The sequence below is a fragment of the Eumetopias jubatus genome, unplaced genomic scaffold (genome assembly GCF_037043125.1).
Source record: "Eumetopias jubatus isolate StellerSeaLion01/CBP00866 unplaced genomic scaffold, mEumJub1_p1.0 scaffold_2, whole genome shotgun sequence".
NCBI classification, from domain to species: Eukaryota; Metazoa; Chordata; class Mammalia; order Carnivora; family Otariidae; genus Eumetopias; species Eumetopias jubatus.
Genome location: NW_028274808.1, coordinates 147,834,725 through 147,852,670, shown reverse-complemented (window position 1 = coordinate 147,852,670; position 17,946 = coordinate 147,834,725). Strand labels below are relative to the sequence as shown.

Genomic DNA, 17,946 nt, shown 5'->3' with positions numbered 1-17,946 from the left:
AAAAGATAAAAACAAACAAAAACAGAATATGATCAAATATGATCAGGCTGGTGTATAGATCAGTGCCACACACCAGATTTTGGGTGTATTTTGGGCTATTAGAAGAAAGTGCCTCCCAAAATTTCAAAGAAAGAAGAACTTATATATGTACAAAAATAAAGGTTGATACGATGAAGGGATGGAATATGACTGTAAAGATGAAAATTATAAAAAATTTTATGAAAGGAATTGATAAGATAAGAAGTTGTTTGAAAAAAGAAAGATGAGGATTTAAAAAAAAGAAGAAGAAAAAAAAGGGAGAGAATGTGATCAGGCAGGAGACTAGAACAAAGCCATACACTAGAGATTTAGGGGATATTTTGATCTGTTAGAAGAAACTGTATCTCAGAATTTTAAAGAGAGAACAACTTATATGTATATATGCCGAAAATAAGGGTAACTACTATGAAGGGATAGACTATGACTCTAAAAATGAAAAATAAAAATGTTTTTTAAAAAAGGGATTGATAAGATGTTGGTTTTAAAAGGGAAAAAATAAAAAAAATAAAAGACAGTTAAAAAAATTAACTTTGAGAGACTAAAGAATCATGATAAAAAAGCCATGGATTCTATGTGCAGTATTCCCCTAGCTCTGGAGTTCTGCCGTTCTCATTGATCGGTAAACTTGGTCTTGGCTGGCTGTTCTTGCTGATCTTCTGGGGGAGGGGCCTGTTGCCATGGTTCCCAAATGTCTTTGCCGGAGGCGGAATTGCCCCACCCTTGCTGGTCAGGGCTAAGTAATCTGCTCAGGTTTGCTCTCAGGAGCTTTTTTTTCCCTGCAAGCTTTCTGTACAGTTTTGGAGGACGAGAGTGAAAATGGCGGCCTCCCAATCTCTGTCCTGGAGGAGCTGAGAATTTGGGGCCCCACTCCTCAATGAGCCCCCTGAGAAAAGCAGTCAATCACTCCCGTCTCCCCGGTCTCCGGCCGCGCTCCGTGCTCACCCAGCCTGTGACCGAGCGTTTCTATCTCTGGCACCCAACCCGGTGTGGAGTCTCCAAATCCAGCAGATCCCTGTGGTGCGCTCCCGCACTGCTTCTCCTGGGGGAGGAAGGGGAGTCTCCCTGGATCTGCTGCTTGCTGGGTCCCTGCTGGAGGAGCAGTGGCCCGACTGGGCCGCGGATCACAGTTTATGGCAACCCCGAGCTGAGAGCCCACTCCTTGGCTCCGTCTCTGCAGCCAGCTTCCCCGCTCTGATACCTGGGAGCTCTGCTGCACTCAGGCATCCCCGGTCTTTCTATGACCCCGAGGGTCCTGAGACCATACTGTCCCGTGAGGATTCTGCCCCCCACTTAGCCACTGGAGCGACGTTCCCTCAGAGGAGCCGACTTCTAATAGTTCCGATTTTGTGCTCCGCGGCTCTATCACTTGCCAGAAGCAGCCAATGGAGGCCCCCTCCCCTGCTGTCTATCCTCCCGAATATCGCCTTGGATTTACTTCTCCACACGTCCTACCTTCCAGTAAGTGGTTGCTTCTCTGTTCAGAGAGTTGTTGCTATTCTTCTCTTCGATCTCCTGTTTGAGTTCGTAGGTGTTCAGAATGGTTTGATCCCTATCCAGCTGAAAGATGAAATCCAGGTCTCCTACTCCTCTGCCATCTTGCTCCACCCCCCCAAACCTATACTTTTAAAGCTGGGATTTGTCACAAGATATTCTAAGTGTTAAAAAAAAGTTTGTCAATTTAACTTAAATTGGCATGCTACTGCTCTACTATTGTCTCCTATCATGCCATAATATGATAAAAAGTCTTAATAATGCATAAGGACTATATCATGAGGCAATAGCAATGTTCCTGCCTTGAGTGAATATCTTTCTTCAACTGATCTTTTTGTCCTCTTTCTGCTAAGGGGAAATTACAAAACTGATGCCACTTTTTCTAGAGACCCCTCCTCTTCGTAGGTTTTTGCCCTGATACTCCCAAAATCGGTAGTCTGGGTCGTTGTGATTAGTTTCTGGTATGAAATGCAGCCTGAGTGACTCAGTCGATTAAGCATCTGCCTTCTGCTCAGGTCATGATCTCTGGGTTCTGGAATTGAGCAGCTAAGCCAGGCTCCCTACTCAGCAGGGAGTCTGCTTCTCCCTCTTCCTCTGCTCCCTGCTCCCCCGGCTCATGCTATCTTTCTTTCTGTCTCAAATAAATAAATAAGGTCTTAAAAAAAAAAAAAGAAAGACTGGTGAATGTGTTAGTGCAATATAGGACAGGCAGGGTGTTGGGGGCCGCAAGAGTGTAACTTAAAAAGTGTTTCAACTATTCTCTCATTCCACACTGGGCGTCAGCCACCCACCCTCCCTACATAATTCAGTTCAAGAGAACCCAGTCTCCTGGCCTCTCACTTTTATTATTATTTCCTGCCCTAGAACCCATGTTTACCGCTTCTAAAATTTATCTGATTTGGTTGATTTGGAGGGAGTAAGTATTCTATGCTAGTTTATTGTTTTGGCAGAAGCAAAGCCCAGACACTATGTGTGTGTGTGTGTCTATATATTTCTTTTTTTGAGGAAATGAATATATGTTATATATATAACATATATATATAATATATACACACATATATTTGTAGTGCATATACATGTATGCTTATATGTATGTGTGTGTATGTAAAATGATGCCATTTTTGAAAAAAAGTGGGTAAGCCCTTTATAAGTGAATAGATATATTTCTTTATACTTTTATGATAGGATATACAAAATTTTATTTTGTATATTAAATTGGGGAGAGATCGCCAGATTTTTCTATGTACTACTATATATTGGAAAATAGCTTGTGTAACTTTAGAGCCTGAAAAGCGATTACAGTAAGGTATATTTAAAAAAATATGTAAACCAGGAGATGGCAGCATAGTAACACATTTGGTCTATGTTTCTTAGTGTCTTTCTTATAGTGTTTTAATTAACATCGATTTGGGTCATAGTGGTCTGTTGTTTCTACATTTCCTCTAGAATGAAACAATATTAACAGATTGTGTAATTCAGTCCCTGTTTTACTTGGGTTGGCTTCTTGCTTATAATATTATTTGATATTTTTAATCTTTGTGACTAAGTCACTCCAATGCTTCTCTATTATCTGCCACTCTTTTGTTTGGTTGCCATTAATATATCTTTCTGGGTGATAAGAAATTCCTGTTGATTTAAAAAGCAACAGAATACTATTTTTGATTCTTTAATATTATACTGTTACTTGAGGAAGTTCTGGGATCTTTGTCTAAGGAAGGATAAAAAACCCATTTGTGACCACTTCAATCTACCTGTGGGTCCTGGTGGGCCTGATTTGGCTTATAGAGAACCCTCTCTGCTAGTGGACCAATGACACTGGAGGAAGAAGAGTCTAGAAGTCATCATGCTGTGCATGGCCAACCATACTCCCCAAAGGCTTTGCTCTTTTCAACAGCCATTATCAAAAATACTTTTACCTCTATGTGGTCTTGAGAATAGGACTTGGTTTTATGAACAGTTGCATACCCAATGTCTAGAATACCCAATGTCTGACATGTAGAAGTTCCAGAAATGTTTGTTAGATGAATGAGTAAGTGATTTATGTAAGTAGTTGCATACGATGCTCTAGGCCAGTGATGTCCATAGAACTTTGATGATGATGGAAATGATGTATATCTGTGCTGCTCAGTATGATAGCCATTAGCCTCATGTGGCTATTTTATATTAGAAATGATATTAGTATGGCTGAGGAAATGAATTTTAATTGTATTTAATTTTAATTAAGTTAAATTTAAATAGTCCCATTGGCTAGTGGTTTCAGTATCAGATGGTGCGGCTTTTAGTGGATGGGGATGCTCTGCGACTTCCTATTCTCCACTCTGCAGTGTTAGTGGATGAAGGCCTGAGCCATTCTGCCTCAGCTGAATATGTAAATCTCTTTTCCAGCAGTATCTATTTATGCATTCTGAGAATATTAAATAGAATATACATGGTATGATTATGTCGGATTTAGATATTTGACAAATCTCTTTCTAGAGAGAGATTTATATAGATTTCTCTATATCTATATAGATCAACTGAGATCTATCTATAGATAGATATCTATCTCAATAGATCTATATAAACAGCCTCCTTCACCCAAACAGGTTCAGGTTCCAAATGATCTTAATTTGACTAGGATTGTTTAGATATAAGTGTGAGCATCATGTGAGATGAGTCTTTTAGCATTCTCAACACATCAGCATTATAAAAAAAAGGGAGAAGAAAGGTATTCTCAGACCCATGTAAGGAAATTGTGGTTGTAAGGTTTTTAACAGTGACTTTTTTCCTCTGACTGTTGATCCCATGTCAGTGGTTCTCAGCTGGGTGATTTTGCCCCCCAGGGGACATTTGGCAATATCTGGATACATTTGGGGTTGTTACAACTTAGTGGGGATTACTACTGGCACATAGTGTGTAGAGGAAAGGAATATAGCTAAACCTTCTACAATTCACAGGATGGCTGCCATCTTCCCCCGCAACAAAGAATTATCTCTGACTAATGTCAGTAGGGCAAAAGTTGAGAAAGTATAATGCAGTATAGTGATAATTCAAAAAAAATGAGTTTGAGTTTATTTTATAAATATATTTTAATGTATACAATATAATATTATGTATGTGGGACAAGAGAGACTCTCAGCTGATATAAAACTCAGAAGAAAATCTTAGCACAGCAGTTATTTCATTAGCCAAATTAATCATAATGGGGGAGCAAAGGTTTCGAAGAACAGAAAAGGCTTGAATTTTGTTCAAAACTAGTCCATGGTCATATATAGTGTCACAAAATATACATTTAAGTGCATATGAAAATAACTATTTTATCATAAAAGTTAAATCTCTCCAAAGATGCTTTCTAAATTATTTGAATATTCTCTAAAAATACCATACTTCAAAGAATGCCAGCCATTTTTTAACAGGAAATTTAAATATTAGACAATAAGGTCTTTTTCAAAATCTTGTATCAAATTGTTTATGAATGTCTAATTTTATTTTGGCCTCTCATTTAAGTTATTTATGAATATCTAATTATTATTGGTTTCTAATTCTGTGGGTCCCCTACTTGTTCTGAAGTTGATTGAAAATAAAACTATTTAGAAAACAAAATGCATTAAGAACTAATAAAAGAGAAGTGGAAAGTAAATTTATATCAGGTTTGGAACTTCTTTCATTTTTAGAGATGGAAAGTAGCTCCTAGGTCCCCAGATTTATTCATTGTTCCAAAGTAAATATTAGGTAGTTGTTTAAAGTGTTTAAAATCTGTACTATCAGGGGTAAGTGTAAATGTCAATATTTTTCAAGTTTCAGAGAGAGGTACATGTGCATCTGAGGGCAAAGGGGAGAGGACTCATAGTAGTGCCATCTCGTAAGTCCCACTTTCACATCTAGAGCTTCTCCATCGTTTGTATTAGCATTAGTTCAAATGAATTACCTTGATTTGTCTAGTACTGTGAGGCTACAGATTCTTAATGAGGATTATTTAGAGAAGAAGATAAAAACTGTGGAGTCAGGGAAAGGCAGCATGCCCTGTCAGGGAAAAGAATAGAGAACGCTTAGCCAGTTAGTACTTGTCTGATTAAACGGGATTATTCTAAAATGAGAAGTCTGTAGTAGGAACAGAAAGATGAGCAAGAAAATGATGAGAGACACTTAGCAGCAATGGCAGATCTTTGTGGAGTTGACAGTATCTTGTATGCTCATGGTTAGCAAAACACTTCAGATGATGTAAAAGAAAGTCGGCTTTCCTCATGTTTAAAAGGAATGTTGTCAGATCACGCTTATTTGCATTGTGAACTCAATGTCGATATACATGGCAACACATACTAAACACAATTTGTTAGGGACCACATTCACATTTTGCATGTAGAGGTGATTGTTGCATCAGATGTTGGTTTTAGATTTAATCCAGTCCCGATAACGAGTCACTTTGGTGTAAATTCCAGGCTTGTTTTTTTTTCCACAGTCTATTCCCCAGCTTACTATTCCAATAAGATACCAGATTTTTCTATCACGTGCTATAACCAGAGGTCCTCCAGAATCACCCTGGAGAAGAAGAAATGTACATTGTCAATAAAATAAATGAAGGGGAGTCAAAAAAGCAAGTTAATGAGCATGTGAATGTCTACTAAATTAATATTTTAAATCAAGGTATGTAAAATGAGTTCTATTTTTACTTCCCATTAGTATTAATGTAACAGTAGAGTTTATTACTTATTATCTCTGTTTTTATTTTACTACTTCTGCTTATCTGTGTTAATGTCTTCATTTGGAAGGCAGTGTGAATAAAGCTAAAGTTTCAGTTTTATCTTGTGTAGTTTTTAGTTTTGCTCTATCTAAATAGGAAGCACAAACTGAACCTAAGTCCAGGCATACAATTCTTACATGATTGATGACCTCAAGGCTCAACTATATGTCACCTCCATGAAGCCTGTCCTGTTAGCTAGATATAATCACTTGCTTTGAATTTGAATTGCATCTTGTTCCATTCACACCAGTTGATAGGAAACTGTCCTGGATGTTATATTGTTGTGTAGTAATAGGTTTAAGATGAGAAATATAATGTGAAGGACACTCCAGGCAAATGTGCATTATTTATTACAGACAGGCTTTTATTTCCAAATCAAGATTTAATCCCTAGACCTCATGAACTGGTTTGAAGTGTATGAATCTTGAGGACTTTTTTATTAGATTGTAAATTCATATGCATTCAGTGTAGGTTGTTTTTTTTTTATTTATATTTCCTTCAGTAATTGCCATATTACCTTGCAATTTACAAAAAAAACCCCAAAAAACAAAAAACAAACAAAAAAAACCCAAAAACCAAAAACCCTGAATGAATAAGTGAATGAATGTTTATTATATCACATTACAAACAGCCAATGGCATATCAGTAGTGCCACCTTCATATTTAGGAAAAGCAGGTGTATGTGTCAAATTCTCAAATGCTTCCTAATCCTTTAAGAATTGCTAAACTGTTGGACCCATGTCAAAGTCTTTATTATTTTAATTACTTAATTTTAGCCTTTTAAGTGGCTTGACTTTAAAACTGGTATTCTCCTTAAATGCTTAATACTTAAAGTTTTGTATGGTTTGGGGAATGCTATATATTTAATTGGTTTTTAGATATAATTTGTGAGGTAACGCTTTAATATGAACTAGTGTAGATAAATATATTTTTTCTTAATAGTGTAATTCTATCTGAACGTATACTGCTAAAGGTCAAAGTGTTAAGCACTGGTAGGATGATGCTCTGTTGTCCATGGAGGTATCTGAAGATCTCATTCCATAGTGCCTAGTAGGGACTAGATACCTAATTGGCTATCATTGTGACTTGAAGCAATGATTGTGTGGCTTTCTGGCTTGGTTTCTACTATCTGCTTCCAGTTTTTTTTTCTCTAATTAAAGTTCTAATTTGCAACTGATGGTCATTTTTTTACAAAAGGTTCTGGATAATATGAGGGTGTTAAATGAGGAGTATTTCTTATAGTTCTCCCATTCCCCCTTCTTACACTCTCTTCTCTCCTCCACAACTTAATTTTATGGAGTCATATGAAATGACACTGGTCTATGGTCAGTACGGCCACCCTTATTCAGCAAATTCATTTTTGTGGATTTGAGTCTATTCTTACCTCACAAGCATCTAGTTTTCCCGTTAAAAATCCAGCACATATCATTCCTGATGATACGGCACCACCATATACATTAACTTGATTACATATATCATTACTTATGATCTCTACTTCAACTTGTCGCAGAGTATTGGGAAAGGGACCTAAAAAAGAAAAAAAATTAATAGATGAAGAATTTTCACATTGCTGCTTATAATAGTTAAGTGTTGTATCTTACAAAGGATGGATCAGTGATAAAACATGTATCTTGAAGTTGACTCTGTGCTTATGACTCTGCTCAGGTTCAAATTCTATTTTTTATATGTCTTCTATGTGCTAGGTACCATTCTTGTCACATTTACTTCCACTATCTTACTTAATCCTTGCAATAACCAACAAAGATATGAATATTCTCTTTTTCAGATGGGAAAACCAAAGCTTACCCAGTTATGAGTCTTGCTATGATCACATAGCTAAATGGGGAATAACATTAGATTTAAACCCAAGGCATTTCTCACCACCTTGGATAATTTGTAATAGTTCACCTTACCTTACCTGGAAATCTGCCACATCACTCTAAAAAGGACACAGCTATACTGGGAATTGATAATCCTTTAAGAAAAGCAGTATAGAACAAGGTTGTACTATTAGAAGGTAATTTTAATGTTGAATAAATGGAATGCTATTGCTTCATCAGAAAGACCATGTCTACTTTGATCTTAAATGGCTATCCAAAACTAATTCCAGGGTAAGTAACAAATACCAAGAAAAGAAATAGATCATGTTTTAAATGACCCACCCATTTATTGTTTTGTTATATGAAAAGTACTATTTCATTGTGTATTGTACAGTTTTAGTCATGTGTTCTCCTCATTACCATTTAACAGCTTTTATTTTCTTTTTTCTTTTTTTAAATTTAAATTCAGTTAGCCAATATATAGTACATCATTAGTTTTTAGTGTAGTGTTCAATGGATTCATTAGTTGTATATAATACCAAGTGTAACAGCTTTTATTTTAAAGACTATATTAGTCCTTCACATAAAGATGGGTGCTCTGTTTACAACTGGTTCAAAGACAATTGAGACAAGGAAGGAGGGCAGGGCTGTCAGTTTGATCAACTAGTTGGGGTAATTCTGTGCTAAAGGCTTAGCACATACGAGTTTGAACACCGCACAATTTATGTGCTATTTAGCCTTGTGCAAGTTGTTTAATCTTACTAACCATCATTTTACTCAACTGTAAAATGAGAAAATGATACCTATCTCACATGTTTATTGTGAGGGTTAGAAAATCATTAATGTAATCAGTTGTGATAGTGCTTTGTTCCATATTCAGATTTCAGTCAATGGAAGCTATTGGAGTGAACTGTAGAGTTCAGGATTACATATTTAAAACCCGCCAGGTACAAAGCTGCACTTCAATGTTAATGATGGCTGGTGAGTGCTAGAGCTTTTATAAGAGAAGATCTAGGTTTCTAGGGATTTTGTCACTAAGTATAAATAAATCTAATCCTCTATATTAACACTAGGAAATTCACTTACCTAGGACTGACCATCTTGCTGAGAAATTAAGCCTAAATCCTTTACAGTCATTAAAGTTATCTAAGGTCTAGTGAATTTCTTCACCATTTTTAAGCATGAGAGGGTTATTATATGACCATTGTCTCTTCATTTCTGATTCTCCTTGAAATACTCCCAGGGAAAGAGTCTGTTCACCATCTGTTCTTTATACAAATTTTTAGAATAATCTAAACTATTTGTGTAGCTGCTTCAGCAGTATTCAGTACTATCTCTTTTGTTCTAAGTGACATTTAAAGTGTATAGATATTCCTAGGCTTTTAATCAACTGTATTTCAACTACTTATAATTTCTGTGTGCCTACATTTATGTTTTATTTTATGTTAATTGGTCTAGGATGCTAGGTTTTAAATTTTAAATTACATTCTTTAATCTCAACTTTTAAAAAGTCAATTCAAGTGCTTAACAATATAATAAGCTATTTTACATTATCAACTATTCAAGGAAGAAATTATCCAGAATAAAAAGAAGTTTCCATTTTATAAGCTGCCTGGTTTCAAGATTTCTGATTAGACATAACTGGATAAATTTTGGCAGGTAGGAGTAGAAAACTTTAGTCCTTGTCTCAGTTTGAAAGTGCAGAGAAAACCATAATCAAATATTTAATACTTAACTTTTGACTGATGTCTTACAAATTCATAATGTTATGCATCTTGTTAGAGTAAACAGATCAAGGCTTAGTAATCTGCACACTATTGGGCATTGAATGATTCATGATGAAGTCCCAAATCACTCACACTCTACTACTCTGGGAGTGGGTGGTGTTAAGTTTAATTAGGGTCTAGAGGAAGTGTAACAGATATTGCCCTAGTGGTAGATGGTATCCATTTCTACTCCAATCAGTAAGTGGCCTGTCTAATCTCAAAGGATTTGATTCTCCTTTGTACTCATCACCATTCCCTATAAAACAAGGCAAAACCCCCAGAGATGAGGAAAAGAATTCTCAGATTATAATGACGGTATAACAAGCTGGACCCAACGTCAGAATTTTGAAGTACATATTTAAGGGAAGCAAATTTCTATAAAAATGAAGTGACAAAGACTCAATAGATAAAAGCTATACTTGGAGGAAGTGCATAAATAAGACTACAACTTTTTTTGTTTTTTTTTTAAAGATTTTATTTATTTTTCGACAGAGAGAGAGACAGCGAGAGAGGGAACACAAGCAGGGGGAGTGGGAGAGGGAGAAGCAGGCTCCCGGATGCAGGGCTTGATCCCAGGACACTGAGATTATGACCTGAGCCGAAGGCAGACACTTAACGACTGAGCCACCCAGATGCCCCAAGACTACAAGACTACTACACTTTTTAACAAGAGTGTGGAACAAGAATCAGAAATTCAGAGGCAGATTGAACTATATGTAAATTTTCACCTAAGAGAGGTAGAAACTGGAGACACAACAGGATCTAAAGGTCTATCTTTGCAGTTTATTGTGTGTTATTAAATGTAGTAAAATGTTATACTTGTGAACTTTATAAATCCTGAGGCTCAAAAACCCCTCCATAAGTACATGGATCAGAGGGGCCCCATTTGATATTTAGCATATCATGCGTGCCATTTAAAATGTTTGCGTAAGGCTGTTTTTGTTTAGTTGAATGACACATTACAGAAGTTTATCATTATTACGGTTCACAAATCACATACTTTAAGATTCATGCAGCCATAGCAGAATCTCTGCATATGAAAACAGCAACAGAAAGAAGGGATGTGAAAAAAAATATGTTTGAATAATTTTTGAAAAGAAAGTTATAACTAGTTTCCAAAGTAGCCCATAAAGAAGGCATTAAACATAGATGCTGTGTAATAGTTCTAGCCAAAGTTTCCATAAGTCACCATATCTAGGTTTTTCTATGTGTTGTTTCATGACATTTTTCATGGGACATCTTGATTTCATCTCTTATTTTCAATATTGTGATTTTGAATCTTATTTTATGTCTCCATTCAAATGGAAAATGGGTTTGCATTTTTTGCTTAGCTTTTTTTTTTTCACTGAGATACTCACCGTTAGCTTTTAATGCTCCCCATCCAGTGACAAACACTGGACTATGAGGCAAGACTTCAAAAGTAGCATCTGGGAGACAGACTCTGCCCACATCATTGGAAAATAGGACGGGGGTGGAGAGCTTCACCACAGCGATGTCATCGTCATGCTTATGGGCAGCATAGTTTTCATGAATGATAATTGATTGTATCTTTCTTCTCATCAGTGGAGGACTGAGAGTTGTTCCGAAACTAGCCATCCAGAATTTGGGGTTTTTGTAACTGAATCACAGATTTAAAAGGATTATGGTTCATTCATTTCTGATCTAAAGTTGCCCAGGACTCTGAATCAGCATGGGACATAGGGGTGGTAGAAGGGCAAATGGTTTAAGGTGATAGTTGATGGGTCTTCCACCTTATTTGAGGCTTCTCCCTTCAGGACTGCTTTGCTTCATCTAGCTGATACAAATGCCCTCATTTTAAGGTAGCTTAAATTTCTTCTCTTGAGAGGGAGTTTGTATTTTGTAAAGGGAACAAAATGTAATTGCTATTTTTGATTATAAAAGTACTACAGATTTGTTGAAGAGACTATAAATAAATAAAAATTAGACATATGTACCCGCATATGTACACATCCACACATGTATACTTTCATATGCATTCAGTTATATAAATGTCTGTATAACTATGGAGGGAGAAAAAGAGAGGGAGGGACGGGAAAAGGAGAGTGAAAGGTATCATGCTGGGGCCACACCTTATATATTGTTTTCTCATCCTTTCTTTTTAGTTAACATTTTACCCAGAATATTTCCCCAAATTATATGAATTTCACTAGAGTTATTATTATCTCTTTATTATCTCCATATATCCCATATGTTAAATCTTCAAAAAAGATAAAAAAGTTCAGCACTAAAGATATTCATGTGGGATAATCTGATGTAAGTTTGTGGGTTGGGATACTATATTAGCAGAGTTTTTTAAAAATTCTACAATATATCTTAGGATATATTGGAAAACTGCTGAGTGTGTTTAACTTTTGACAGCGTTGGCTTGTTCTTAAAGTTAGGAAAATATATTCTCCAGAATATATTTTCAGTTGGAGATGAAGATTCTCTAACTTTTCTACTATTCTTTAGTAACTGTCATCTGTTCCTAAGCCTGCTTCAAAATCGTTCCAGTGGGATACTAAGATGCTCACAAAAGAATGAAAAAGGTAGGGGCGCCTGGCTGGCTCAGTCAGTTAAGCATGTGCCTTTGACTCAGGTCATGATCTCGGGGTTCTGGGAGTCTTGGGGTCTGGGATGGAGCCCATGTCAGGCTCCTGCTTAGTGGGGAGTCTGCCCTTCGCCCTGTTCATGCTCTTGCTCTCAAATAAATAAATAAAAAAATCTTAAAAAAAAAAAGAATGAAAAAGAATTATAGGAACTGAAGGTGAAAAAAGAAAGTGAAATTGGTGATCCTTTTGTTGCAGACTGAGGACTTACATGTCAAAGCAGTGAGCGGCAGTCAGGAGCCACTCCTCACTGATCAAAGAAGCTCCACAGAAATGGATGCCGTCCATTTGCAGGCTGGCTTGCCATGGCCAATCAGCTTTTTTTGCAGGGTAACCCTCAGCAATTCTCTCCATGAACAGAAACTCCCTCCCTCTTCCACAACCTGTCAGGAGGAAATAAGATAATTATTTATATATTTTATTTGTTTGTTTATTTTAGGTGACACACAACATTACATTATTTTTAGTTGTATAACACAGAGATGCAACTTCTTTAGACATTATGCTATGCTCACAATATAGCTATAGGATGGTTATTTATAACCAGAGTTATAAACATGTGTCAGCCTGTTTGGCACATAGTTAAAGATGGAAACATATATAGATTTGCCTTGCCTTTAAAAAGTTAATTGAAATTATATAATAGGAATAGTGATTATTCACACTGAAAAAGGATTAACTTAAAAAAAATAAATGATTTAATATCCTCCCTGGTACATTTAAAGCAACTTCAGCTTAAGATTTGTTTTTTTTTTTTTTCATATCTTTCTAGGTCATTTTCTTATGTATGGCAATTTATTCCAGTGATATTTGACAATTTTGAGTGTCAAATGTACACTATTTATTACAGAACAATGCCATTTGTACACTTAAAAAACTTGTCTAATATTATAACCATTACCCTACTATAACTTAAGTGTCAAAGTTCATGCATTAAAGTTAATGGGTGTCATTTAATTCTAAGCAAAATTTTCTACTTTAACAAAGTGAGCCAAATAAAAATAAATATGATAAAATGATAAAGAATTGTTAAAAGAAGTTGTCAGTGAAACTTTCTGTGAGGAATAACAAGTTACTTCTAAGGAGCTCATATAGACATTCCCAATTATTAGTAGTAATTTTCTCCTGATAGAGAGTTAAGTCATGTATCTATTCAGAGATATTATATACTTTGGGGAAATAGAAAACATGGGGATAGAGAAACTCTAGCAGTATTTTGAGTTTTAGCATTCAATTTGCAAATATTGCAGTGATAGTCTCAAACTTACAGCTGTTCAGAATGTGCTCTGCTTGTGTTTCATTCATATCTGGAAAAAAATAAGATGATTGCTCAGCAATGGAACAATTATAATCTGAAAATACTATGCCTACACGACATGAATGTTTCTGGTTAGGATGAACTGAATTATTCAGGAATTTCTTAATTTAAAGGCAATAAAATAAAATCCTACAAAAAGGAGAGGCCTGGATATAAATTAAACCCTTCTTCTGACTATTTGTGGACTCTAGGAAAATTCTGGTTTATGATTTTAAAACCATTGGCATAGAGAAGGATATTGTTTATCATGAAGGATGACTACATCTAATTAATTTAGCCATACCAATTTATTAAAATGCAAGTTAAGCAGAAACGGATCTAGGACTACTTTCGTGTATGTATTATTATATGGTAGACACCATTTCTTTCTGTCCTCATTTCATACATTAGTGATATGGTAAAAGCACTCAAAGCATCTTAGATGCCTGACATCTCCATAGAGGCTCCAACTGAAATAAAGATCCACCAGTGTACTAACGAATCCTTAAAACATGTTAGTCATTTTATCATAAACTAAAACAGAAGAAAGCATGATCAATGACTATTCCCAAAAATTATATGAATTATTCCTTATGCCAGATAGTATAATAAGCAATCCAGATCCATGTTTTTGTTAAGAAGAAAACCAGTGTAGAGTTTTGGTAAGCTTGCAAATTAATGAATCTTTCACTCAGACTCTAAAGAGGAACATTGTGTTCATCTGCCAGGAACTATGCTTATGTTTATTACTATGTTTATTAGAATAAATCCCTTAGAATTAGGTTTTGCCAATAGTAACAATTCCCTAGTGGCTTCCCTGATCTTTATAATAACCCCAAACTTCCTACCTGGATCTGCATGACATGGTCCCTATTTATGTCTTTGTTGTCATGTTGAACTGTTTTTGCTTTCAGCCACTACTCAGTGCCCACCCTGGCCTTTCTGTTCCTTGACTGTGCCAAGGTATTCCTACAGCCTTTATTCTAGTTGTCCCTTCTGCCAGAAAAGCTCTTCCCTTGACCATTTGCGTGGTTGGTTCCTTGTTGCCATTCAGATCTTAGCTTAAAAATCCTCTCCTCAGAGAGAGGCTTTCCATGACAAATCAAAGTAGCCTCCTACTCTTTATTCTCTGTATGGAAATTCATATTACTTGATATTACTTTGTTTATTTGCTTGTTTAGTGGGCCGTTATCTTTTTTATTCCAATTAAAATGTTCCATGAGGACAGGTAATTTAGTTCCTGGCACAAATAAGTTCTCAAAAAATAATTGCTGAATTAATAGTGAACAGTAATGATAACTAATAATTTACTGAGTCCTGTATACCAGGGACTATACCAAGCACTGCTATATCCTCACAATAATATGAGGTAAAACCATTAAGGACATGATTTAAATACTTATCAAGGTAAAAAGCTTGTCCTACAACCATTTCACTGTAAAGTCAATTATAGTCTAGTGTCACCATCTGTAGGTTATGGATCAGTGAGAGGGGTGGAATTATGGTTACCTCACAGATAACTTTAGCCTGGGCTCATTTCTATCAGCAGAAACTATTGATGAACTTCCATGGTGATGTTATATCTCATATGTAAACATTATAGTAGATATGTTCCACCTGCAGGATAAAAGTTAAATAGCTCCAGTTCTAGAACAAGATTGTGTAGACTCACTTTTTTCTGCTCTTCTCCTATAAATACAACGAAATACCTTGAAAATTATCTAGCAGATAATAATAAAAGAACTCTGAAAGCTGGAAGGTGGAAGGCAAAATGGCTAGAGACTACAGTATTTTAAGGAAAATGTGGTGCGTTTCCTAGTTTTATGTTCACCTCACATATATTCTGGACTGGAGACCAAGGAAGGCCTACAGTCTGGAACCATCAATAAGCATAGACAAAAAAATCCTAAGAATAGTCTGTTCTCTCCATCGAAATACTGGAAAAGAAGAAGCACAACAAAGACCTAGTGAGGATCCCAAACCTCCTGCTTCACAACACAGGGCTGGCTATCCATTTTGCCAGCAGTAGTGACAGCAACAAGCCCTTGACCTTCCCAATCCCCACTTCCTAACCAGGGTACCAGCTTATAGAATGACACCCACAGGGACAACATCAACCTTTATATACGCAGTGACATAAATGGGTTCAGGCCCACTGCACCCCTCCACAAGGGATGGCCCAGGGATGCAAGGCAGCCTAGAGAAGCTTGTTCCACTCCTACATGTTGCTGGCAGCAAGGGTTGAGAGGAAGCTCCAGGAGACTAGAATAGTACTGCAAGGACTCTGAAAACTAAATTGTTATTGAAACAATGAAAGTAGGTGAGAATCTACACTCCAAATCTAAATAAGTGGACTACCTGCTAAAATAAAAGAATTAAATAGGATCAAGAGTCTCCTAACATAATAACTGAAATGTTTAGAATACAAAAATTACTTGCAATACAAAACCCAGGAAAATCACAATCTACATGAGAAAAGACAACCAACTGATGCCAATACTGAGATGAATAAGATGTTGGAAGTATCTGATGTAGATTTTAAAGCAGATGCCAGAAAAATAATTTAGTAGTCAAATACAAATTCTCTTGAAACAAGTGAAAAAATAGAAAATCTAAGCAAAGAATAGAAGTTATAAAAACTAAATAAAGGGGCGCCTGGGTGGCTTAGTTGGTTAAGCTCCAACTCTTGATCTCAGCTCAGGTCTTGATCTCAGGGTTGTGAATTCAAGCCCCATCTTGCGCTCCACACTGGGCATGGAGCCTACTTCAAAAAAAAGGAAAATTACAGGACTGAAAAATATAATTAATAATAATAATAATAATAAAACCCTGTTGGATGGTCTTAATAACAGAGTGGAGATGGGGAATAGGTTCACAGTAAATTTAAATGAAATTAAATAGCATTTACTCAGAAGAACAGAGAGAAAAGAAATCGAATAAAAGTTAACAAAGCCTCTGAGATTTGTGGGGTAATAACAAAAGATTTAACATTAATATTATCAGAGTTCCAGAAGGAGAAGAAAAAGAGTATGAGACTGAAAAAGTATTCAAGGAAATAATGGTTGGAAACTCCCCAAATTTGGCTAAAGACAGAGATGTATAGATTCAAGAAGCTGAGAAAATCTCAAATAGGAAAAACTCAAATCCACACCAAGACCCATTATAATTAAGTTACTAAAAACTAAACACAATGAAAAAATTCTCAAAAACAGAAAAATGATACATTACCTATAAAGTAACACCAATCAAATAACAGCAGTTTTCTCATCTGAAACCGTGGAGGGCAAAAGGAAGTGGCATAGCACTTTTCAAGTTCTGAAAGAAAAAACTATCAGCCATGAATCCTGTATCCATTGAAACTATATTTAGAAATAAAGGTATTCTATGATGAAGGGAAATGAAAAGAATTTTAGTTTCTAAAAGACCTGCTCTTGGATAATGGCTAGAGGAAGCTCTCCAAACAAAAAGCAAATGATAATAGAAGAAGGTTAGTACCTTCAGAAAGGAAAGAGACAGAATGTATAAAAACACAAATATACATAATAGACTATTTTTCACCTTATAGGTTTCTTTAAACATATTTTATGGTTGAAACAAAAGATGCAGCACCATCTGATGTGCAGAATATATAGAGAGGAAATATTAATCTGATGTGCAAAATATATAGAGAGAAAAATTTATCTAAAAAATGGGGAGGGCAAAGAGACCAAAATGGAAGTAAAGTTTCTACACTTCATTTGAAGTGGTATAATCTTGACACCAGTAGGCTGTGATATTATGTGTGTGTGTGTTAATATCTAGCATAGCCACTAGGACAGCTATACATAGTGATAAGCTCAAAAACATTACAAATAAATCAAAATGGAACTCTAAAACAAATGTTCATATTACCCACAGGGAGGGAGAAAAAAAGGAACAGAGGGACAAGAAACAGCACAAAAGAAAGCAAATATTAAAATGAAAGACTTAAGTTCTAACATGTCAATATTTAATATGTGAATGGTTTAAATACATCAATTAAAAGACAGAGAATGGCAGAGTGTAATTTGGAAAACATGACTCAGCTATTTTCTTTTTACACTGAAATTTCTAAATTGAAAGTAAAAGAACGGAAAAAGATCTTACAAATATGAATCTAAAAAAAAGCAGTAGTGGCTCTATTAATATCAGATAAATTGGGCTTCAGAGAAAAGAAAATTACTGG

At 35.8% G+C, this 17,946-nt stretch overlaps 1 protein-coding gene across 1 annotated transcript in view; it reads right to left on the bottom strand.

Annotated features, from left to right (window-relative positions):
* Positions 1-5,886: 5,886 nt before the first annotated feature.
* LOC114206693 (transmembrane protease serine 11G-like) overlaps positions 5,887-17,946 on the bottom strand; it is a 35,470-nt gene continuing 23,410 nt past the window's right edge. The window contains exons 6-10 of the mRNA XM_028100569.2: positions 13,714-13,752; positions 12,657-12,828; positions 11,195-11,454; positions 7,635-7,777; positions 5,887-6,048 (exon numbers count right to left, since the gene is read on the bottom strand). Coding sequence (XP_027956370.2) covers positions 5,887-6,048; positions 7,635-7,777; positions 11,195-11,454; positions 12,657-12,828; positions 13,714-13,752 — 776 coding nt within the window. The remainder of the gene's footprint in view (positions 6,049-7,634; positions 7,778-11,194; positions 11,455-12,656; positions 12,829-13,713; positions 13,753-17,946) is intronic.